The sequence below is a fragment of the Hylobates moloch genome, unplaced genomic scaffold, assembly GCF_009828535.3.
Source record: "Hylobates moloch isolate HMO894 unplaced genomic scaffold, HMol_V3 SCAFFOLD_5, whole genome shotgun sequence".
Taxonomy (NCBI): domain Eukaryota; kingdom Metazoa; phylum Chordata; class Mammalia; order Primates; family Hylobatidae; genus Hylobates; species Hylobates moloch.
Window position 1 is genome coordinate 96799519 of NW_026652280.1, and position 9412 is coordinate 96808930.

At 37.5% G+C, this 9412-nt stretch overlaps 2 protein-coding genes across 2 annotated transcripts in view; one reads left to right on the forward strand and one right to left on the reverse strand.

The window, feature by feature from the left end:
- SPTA1 (spectrin alpha, erythrocytic 1) overlaps positions 1-1442 on the forward strand; it is a 76265-nt gene extending 74823 nt beyond the window's left edge. Inside the window, exon 52 of the mRNA XM_032151897.1 lies at positions 766-1442. Within this exon, the coding sequence (XP_032007788.1) occupies positions 766-891 (126 nt within the window). The 3' untranslated portion in view covers positions 892-1442. The remainder of the gene's footprint in view (positions 1-765) is intronic.
- A 3303-nt stretch (positions 1443-4745) lies between these two features.
- LOC116468282 (olfactory receptor 10Z1) lies at positions 4746-5687 on the reverse strand. The gene has a single exon (XM_032151899.1). It carries the CDS (start codon positions 5685-5687, stop codon positions 4746-4748), a length of 942 nt encoding a protein of 313 aa, XP_032007790.1.
- Between the last annotated feature and the right edge of the window lie 3725 nt (positions 5688-9412).

Here is a 9412-nt window from a genome sequence, read left to right on the forward strand (position 1 = left end):
ATAAAGTAAGAAGATAGTAACAGGAAGTGAAAGGGAAAACAATTAAGCAGAAACCAGATTACAAAGGGTCACATACATGATGGTATCATTTTGCACAAACTCATCCAGTTGTCTAAACTCATCAAACTGTACATGTTAAAGGTGCAATTCTTTATCAATCATACCTCAACAAAGCTGTTACAAAAAGAAAATGATGTGGTCTTCCAGACACTATCTGGAGCCCACCATCCACCCACCCACACGCTCTTATTGGAGTCTTTAGGGATCCACTTGGTAGTCAAACAGCACAGTGAATAGAGGAACTCTTTGGCTTAAGAGGATCATAGGTTCAAGTCCCAGCTCTGCCACTTTCTGGCAGTGTGACCACTGGTGAGTTATTCTACCGCCTTGAGTATTTTACCTTACTCATAAAACATGCTAGTCCCCACATCTCAAAGCAGCCAGGAAGATGAACTAGATCAAGTGGACAACAAATGTTGTTAGGCATATAATTCCTTCTATTTAATAAAACAACTTTAGGGAATGAGATTTACAGAATAATCAAAGTGAGTAAGCTCTCTTTTTCAAGAAAGGGCTGAAATTAAAAGTTAAGTTACTCATTAGAAATTATAAATTTATGAGAAAAAATTGTGTGTAATAGAAATAGGGCTTGCGTCTTCCAGAGACTCTCCATTTCCTGCATTTAGGGTGTAATATGGGGAGGCCCAAGCAACCAGCTATTTTTGAATCCCTATAACTGTATTTTTCTCTTTTTATACTTTTCAGGCCCTTACCCCAGAGCAAGTGTCATTCTGTGCCACACATATGCAGCAATATATGGACCCACGGGGTCGAAGCCATCTCTCTGGCTACGACTATGTTGGCTTCACCAATTCCTACTTTGGCAACTAATAAGCAGCTCCTCGTGGATCATAGAAAATCTTAGTGTCGTGGGAAATTTACTGAGGGGTAAAGAGTACAGGCAAATGTGGAAGATAAAGATGGCCTCGTGTGTGTGTGTGTGTGTGTGTGTGTGTGCTTGTGCTTGTGTGCATATTACATTTATTGTAGGATCTTAAAAAATCTCAAGGGTGGGAGATAGAAAGGTTAATAGAGTTGGAGGAGTGGAAGCTATTTTGTATGCAACTAGTCATTGCTGATGGGTGTCAAAGTTTCTGTTTTTATTTTTTCTGTTTTGCATGTCTTTATCATTTTGCTTTATTCCGATTATAGAATAAAGTAATTCTTTTTAAAAATATTTTTTTGGGCAAAGTTAAGTAAAATGTTGAGCTTCTATATTTCTGAGAACTGTACTCATATAAGAGTGGGCAAATTTTACTGTAAAGAAGGGCCGTGGTTTAGTAGATAAATAAAATCCAAGGCAATTTTCAAACAATTTTTTAAAACTTTGGAATGTGTTTAAATTTAAATTTGAAAATAAAGATATTTGATTTTCTGGGGAACATGAATATTTTAGTTTGTACAATGAAACAACACACAGATCAGCATAACACCTGTTTTCTTCTTGTTTTTTTTCCATACTTCAAAATTATTGTAGATGTTATTACTCTCAGAATGACAAAATTCCAGCATAGCAGGGCTTTCTCTTGTCCTCCAAGCTCCCGTATTTTCTCTTAAGTTTTAATGTAATAAAAATAATACTTCAATATCCTATTAAAGTAACAGTTAATAGAATTATTTATAAAATTAAGAATTATTTTTTAAAAAAGAAGAGGTGATACTATCTTCAAAAATTTTCAGGCCAGGTTTATTCTGAACAGGTTTACATGCTGACATTCTGATTTGATTTATAAAAGGTAATGGTGTCATTTGCTGGTGAGAATTCTTAGATCTCTTAATTGCTGTGTATAAAACTGCTAGCATTCTGCACAAATAGTCCCCACTTACCAATCCATTCGTGTTGTCACTTGATTACCATCTTAAGTCTCAGTCCCTTCCTCTGCATAGAAATGAATCTGTGCAGGACACATCCTGTCATAGGAGCCTTTTTTAAACAAAAAATTGGTTAAAGCTAAAAAGTTATCATTGATACTAACAACATACAGGTATTTTAGTGATTCTTTTCTTAAATAGTCAAATACTATGGAATATAACAAGCAGAAAGTATTTTCAAAATTAATGTTCACAAATGTCTAAATTGTCTGATTATAAGTTACCAAAAATAGTACAGTTAGAAAAGATATAGGCCATGGAAAATTAGCATTGTTTAACATCACACTTACCACGTATGGATAGTCTAAAACTATTTGTGCTGAAAATAATCACAAGCAAAGGTGGATGTGATTCCATTCCCCTAATGCTAACCCTGCCAAAAATTTTCAAGGCCTAAATCAAATTATTAGTCATTTAGTGGGTTTAGAAGAGTTTGCCCTTTTTAAGCACATAGTCACATACTTAATCAAGAGAGGAAATTTGAATCACCAAATGAGATTTTGAAGACTATTATGTTGTCCCTATCCCAAATCAATTGTTTCAAGGTAGAAACAAATAGAGATAGATTCTAGAAACACCTATTTGGAAAAATCCCTCCAAGTGATTTTATACCCTTCCATACTTAAGACTACTACATGTGGAAGTTAGACCTTTAAGTATTACTTGGCAATACTTGAAATGTCCTTACTAACCATTGGTCACTGTGCATTTAGGCAATGTTATGCTGGGCAGACTGAATGAATTGGTGAAATGAGTTTGCTCACATGGCCTCAGTGCAATGAGGGATTACTTCTCCCAATATTGAGAACTCTACAGTAGATGGCCTTTCTCCCCTGATGAGGCCCTTTTGGCTGTCTGACTAACTCATCTACTTGTCTTCATCCTGTTCTCTGAGCTCTAGCTTCCTTCCTCTCAAATTCAGTTTTCATCAAATTCCAATTAGAGGGTGTGTTTTTTTCCTGACAGCATGAAAAAATGTGGATTTCTGTCTGAAAAATATCTTCTTGGCCTAAGGTCTTTCCTTGTCTCTCAAGCCATGCCCCACTTCTATCTCACTGCCAAATCCTATGAATTCTACCTTCTCAAAATCTCATGTTTGTGATTTCCTTCAGTCTCTGAATGTCACTATCCATATTCAAGCCTCGTTGCCTTTTTTTAAGCTGATATCCGTGGGTTTCTTGCTGATCTCCTTGCCTCTGGTTTCTCTCTGCTGAAATCATCATCCCCTTTGCTGCTGCATTAATCTTCCTGAATCCCTTCCCAGATGCCTCTCTCTGTTCAACGTTTTACTGTGCCTTATCTCCTATAGACAAAAGGACCATGTCTGAGGCAAGGTATTCAGATTCTTTCAACAAGTAAGTCTTGACTCAAACTAACTTCTCAGCATCGTTTGTGAGGTGTTTCCAGCCCCTCTGAATAACTCACACACTCTGAAACAGGCCTATGTTGTCTTACCGTCAAGCCTTTGGCTATTATGTTCTCTCTTCTGAGAATGTACTTTCTCCCCAGTCACCCATCCTTTAGGAACAAGTTCAAATACTATTTAAGATATGAAGTCTTCTCTGATCCTCCACCTACAGTAAACTCTACCTAAACTAAAAGCCAGTATCTTTTTCCTTCACACATTTTAATAGTAGCAACTGGAATTTATTGGAAGATCACTATGATCCAAGGGTTGTGCTAAATTCTTTGTATGCATGATCCTGTTTAGTCACCAACACAAAACTGAAGTTACAACCATTGTAAAAATAAGAATTCGGAAGCTGAAAAAATGTTAAATAACTTACCTAGAGTCACACAGCTAGTAAGTTGAAGAGTTTGGATTCAAACTCCTGCCTGACGGTCTTGTGAGTTCATTACACTTTCTCTAATAATGTCTGCCGCTATATATAACCACATTATATGTGAAAAGTGAAATAGACAGAATAGATAGTTCTGCAATAGATTCAAAAGAACAGTATCCAGTTTGGTGAGTGACCCAAATGAGAAGGGTCTTTGACACTCAAGATTCTGAAGTTACCAGAGAACATTAACAATTATAAAAAAAAATAGGAAGTAAATATATTTTCTGAAATAGAATCCACCCAGCTTGGAAAATCAATTAAAACAAAAAGGGCAAAGTAACAGAGTCAGAGATAGTGAGGACAACTATATAAAATGATGATTCCATGTTTTTGCTACTGTCAATAGCACAATGAGGAACCTATAAGCACATGTGCCCCACTGTATATGAAATAAAAGTTGAAATTAAAAAAATAATAAAAACATAAAAAGATGAAAGACACCCAGTGGGAATAAAAATGACCCACCTGTTCATTTAACAAAGCTTTAAACTAACCTGTCAAGCTGATATTCCCCAGGTGTCAAATCTTGGAAGAACATTACAGGTCAAATAGTCTAATTATGTAATGATTTTGGAAATCTCTACAGTATCCCTGATGGGCTCCTGCCAGCCCTGCCTTGAACTTGAACACTCCAAACTTCCTTCATTTTGTTCAGCTCAATTAAAAAATTCTTGATTATCTTAATTAAATTTTTAATTCTTAATGGGTTTCAGTAACTAGGGGTGGCATCTAGGAGGCTGAAAGTTAAAATTCAGATTTTGGGCTCATTTTGAGTTGTGCACAGTGAGCAGAGCAGGAAGCCCCGCCTCTGAATTCCAAGCAGTAGGGGGTGGGGCGGAAGGGCAAGAGGCAGGATAAGACTCTTCTAGAAGACTGGGGGTAGGACAGCTTTGGCCTGAGGCCTTGAATACCTGGCCCTTTGGTCTATGCCCAGCCTACACAGAAGAAAGTGTCCTGTTGGGGTAACCTTCATCCTTTACCCAGCAATCTCCCTCTGAAAGCATTCCTCAGAGCTGTCTGTACAGCCCTATTCCTTAGACTATAAACAATGGGGTTAAGGAGGGGGGTCACTACAATATAGGTCATGGCAATAAGCTGATCTCTCTCAAGAGAGTAGCTGGCTTTCGGCCTCAGGTACATGAAGGAGGCACAGCCGTAATGAATAATGACCACTGTGAGGTGTGAGGCACAAGTGGAGAAGGCCTTCTTCTGCCCCTCAGCAGAGGGGATCCTCAGTATCACTGCAAAGATGTAGGCGTAGGAGATGGTGATGAAGAAGAAGGAGACCAAGAGGACCAAAAGACTGAGGATAATGATCCTCAGCTCACTGGGGCCTGTATCCCCACAGGCTAGGCTCAGCACTGGCGGTATGTCACAAAAAAAGTGCTGGATTTCATGGGAGCTGCAGAATGAGAGGTGGAAAATAACTAGTGTCATTCCCAGTCCAAAGAGGTATCCAATCAGGAAGGAAGTAACAACCAGCTGGGCACAGAGGGTAGGATTCATGCGGCTGGCATAATGCAGTGGAGCACAGATGGCCACATATCTGTCAAAGCCCATGGCAGCCAGAAGGAAGCAGTTAGTACAGGCCCATGAGGCAGAAAAGAACATCTGAGCAGCACAGCCCACATAGGAGATAGCCTGGTCCCCCATAGCTAGGCCAGAGAGCATCCTAGGTATGATGCCCAAAGTGTAGCAGGTCTCAGAGAAGGATAGAAAGGAAAGGAAGAGGTACATGGGGGTGTGCAGATGGCTATCCAGCCTGATGGCTATGATAATGAAGACATTGCTGGTCAGAGTGACGAGATACAGAGAGAGGAACAAGACAAACAGAAGGAGTTGCAACTCCCCAAAACTGGAGAAGCCCAGGAAGACAAAATCCCTCCAGGAGGTTACATTGGTCTGCCCCATTCTGAGAGATATATCCCTGATAGATTTGTTGATTTCTTCCAGCTTGCCAGTAGATGCCTAGCTTCTTTAAAAGGTGAATGATATGGATTCTTTTTCTCTTGTTCCTGTTGTAACTTAAAAAGGAAGCTCTGCTTTAGACTCTACTCAAACTTCAAAAAAGTATTTGTTAAATTAGACACAAATGTATGGGTCCATTCTCATTTGACTGTATGTACATATACACATACACAGATGCACAATCACAGACATTCATATGCACATACTTGCACACGAACATATATATGACTACATACATGCAGGTGTATATATGCTTTATAGCATTCACACATTAATTATGCATATCTTACACATTCAAAACTATAAATTGTACATTTGCTATTAACGGCCATATCCACAAATATATCAAGCATGCACATACATTACAAAGACATATGTATTTAGATAGCATGCAAATTCGTAGATACATCACATATAAAGATACACACACCACATATACGTTTATATTGTCTTTATACATACACAATCACCTAACAATACACATATGGACACACCCATATTGCTTGTTAGAACTTTGGGAGGAGGTAAGGAAACTTGATCTTGATGGATTTTGTTTTATAGATCAGGTAACAAAGATCAAGAGAGGTGAAGTGACTTTCTTGAAGTCACACAGAACCAGGATTAGAAAACAAGTATGGTGAGTCTTTATCCTTATTTTTCCCTTACAATGATGACTCTCTTTAGAGACTATGGAACACACACTAATATGAATATGAAATAAGAAATAGTGGCCGGGCGCGGTGGCTCACGCTTGTAATCCCAGCACTTTGGGAGGCTGAGGCGGGCGGATCACGAGGTCAGGAGATCTAGACCACGGTGAAACCCGTCTCTACTAAAAAAAAAAAAAAAAAAAAAAAAGTAATCCCAGCACTTTGGGAGGCTGAGGCGGGCGGATCACGAGGTCAGGAGATCTAGACCACGGTGAAACCCGTCTCTACTAAAAAAAAAAAAAAAAAAAAAAATTAGCCGGGCGTGGTGGCGGGCGCCTGTAGTCCCAGCTACTCGGAGAGGCTGAGGCAGGAGAATGGCGTGAACCCAGGAGGTGGAGCTTGCATGAGCCGAGATTGCGCCACTGCACTCTAGCCTGGGCGACAGAGCGAGACTCCGTCTCAAAAAAAAAAAAAGAAAAGAAATAAATAGTTTGTTCAACAATAATCTCTGTATCTATACAACGCCTCTTCCAAGCCATTTTACCCTTTCCAAATTCCTTCGGCAGAGTAGGGTAGGCTCCTTTTACCTGTGAATCTATGTTGAGCACTGAAGAAAAAGCCAGGGCTCAAGGCAGGTTGTGCAGCAGGCATCTCTCAGCCCAAAATCAGGTACTGCTGCCTCCAAAAACTCTACTCTAAGCCAAAGCATAAGTCAAGTGAGGATTCTCCACTCACCTGAACAGACTCACACTGACCTGAAGAGGCTCAAAAAGCAAGTCCTGCCTTTTAGCTCCCATGCACTAGACTGCCTCCCAGCAGGCTAGCCCACAGGAGAAAGACCTGAGATGCATCTTGAAATCTCCTATTCTGAGCAGTGTGATGTCTCCAAATGATACCAAGAAACCTTTTTCCACACCCCTAGTTCCAGGTGGTAAATAATATCTTCTTCCATCCAAACAGCTTGTTTCTCAGAGGATTCTCTAGTCCCAATGGGTGCTGTCTCAGGAAGCACGTCTAATTGTGTTTTTTTTGTCATTAGTTGGGAATATCCTTTTGGGAAAAGCAGAAAGGGGAATGTGAACAAGAGATACTAGGATCATGATTTAAATAATAAGTATGGTATCATGTGCTAAGTATTACATTAATTTTTTTCACAAGATAAATCTCTTTTAAAATTTACAGCAGCCTAGTGAAATAGTGTTAATAGTTACACTTTATAGAAGTGTAACTGAGTCTAATAGACTTTAAATAACTGGTCCAAAATTACAGAACTAAGGACTTATGCTTATAAATTTATACCATAAGATGTATAATTTAAAAATGAAACAAGAATTCAGCTGTTCCCCACCGTTGTCTCAAGAGCTTGATATAACTACTTTGGATATGTGTCTGGTTTCAAAGTCATTCTGAAGAAAATTCTGATCTCTTTCGGGGTCAATTTATTCCCGCATCCTCATTTGTCTATTCCATTTTTTTCTCAGATGCATCATTTTAAAAGCAACTTTACCTTATTTTCGTCTTCTTCCTTTGCTTCAACAATGCTGCAATATCTGCATCCAGACATGTGATATACTTTTCACCTTCAGATTGTTCTGAAACCTTAAAATGTCCCAAAAGTCTACCTACAACTAGGTTAATCTGACTTGTCACTCTTAAAATGCATGTCTCTCTGATATACTAATGGTGTAAATAGTTGCACCTTCAACATACATCTTCACTCATTGACTGATTTAATAGAAAGAACAATGATAATTGGCAACATGTATTCATCAACAGATATCGACTAATTTCATTATATAAATTTAATAAAATATGTAAGTATTATTATTATTATTCCTATTTTTCCGATAAGAACACTGAGGCATGAAAAATATTAAATAACTTACCGAAGATAACACAGTCAATTGGTGATGCAGTAGCAAGTAGACTTAAGAAGCCTTTCTTTTGTTTACCACACTATTCCCAGGACCCTGCTTTGGGGTTAGGAAGATCCAAAAGATGAGTTAGATGTTGGAACAAAATAACAATTGATTTTATAACTATTTTTCTTGCAATGTTGTTTTAGATGTTGATCTAGCAATTACAGCATGTATTTTTAACATAATCTACTTAAACTTAACGTTGAATTATTTCCAGTTAAATGTAGAAAATTTGCAATGTCTTAGTCCCAATTATGTAAATCTACTAACACGTTGTCATAATTTTTGAACAGGCATATGCTATTATAAAGAAATCAAGAGAAAATTACGTTTGTGCATAATCTTTTATATTTAACCAATGTTTATCATTTTCAGTGCTCTTCATTCTTTCTTGTATAATCAGATTTTATGTTCCTTCATCCTTAAGGATTTCTCTTAGTATTTCTTATGGTGTAGTTTTGCTAGCAATACATTATCTACATTTTTATTTATTTGAAAATATCTTCACTTTTTCTTTCTTTGTGAAATGTATTTTTACTGGATATAAAATTACTACTCATCAGGGTTTTTTTCTTTCATCTTTCTATGCCATTTTCAATGTCTCTGTCTTCAAAAGTTTCTGTTGAGAATGCTACCATTAATCGTATCATTTTTCCACTCTTATATAATGTGTCATTTTTCTCCTGTTGCTTTAATATTTTCTCTTTACTATAAGAAATTTAACTAAAATTTACTTGAATGTACCTTATGTGTTTCTCTTACTTGTGGCTTCTTGAACATCTTGAACTAGTGAATTAGCATTTTCCATCAAATTTGAGAAGTTTTCAGCTATTATTTGTTCAATGTTTTTCTTTATTTTTTTCTTTTTTGTTTGTATGAATGTATAGGGTACATGAGATATTTTGTTATATGTACATAATGCATAGTAATCAAGTCAGGGTATTCAGGGCTTCTGTCACCCTAGTACAATACATTTTTGTTAAGTATAGTCACCCTATTCTGATATCAAACATTACTCCATCTCATTGTATATTGGCACTGGGTGATGGTTATTATTGTGTCAACTTGATTGGATTGAAGGATGCAAAGTATTGTTCCT

Excerpts from the sequence above, each read along its gene's own strand:
- LOC116468282 (XM_032151899.1), bottom strand. The coding sequence starts at position 5,687 with ATGGGGCAGACCAATGTAACCTCCTGGAGGGATTTTGTCTTCCTGGGC.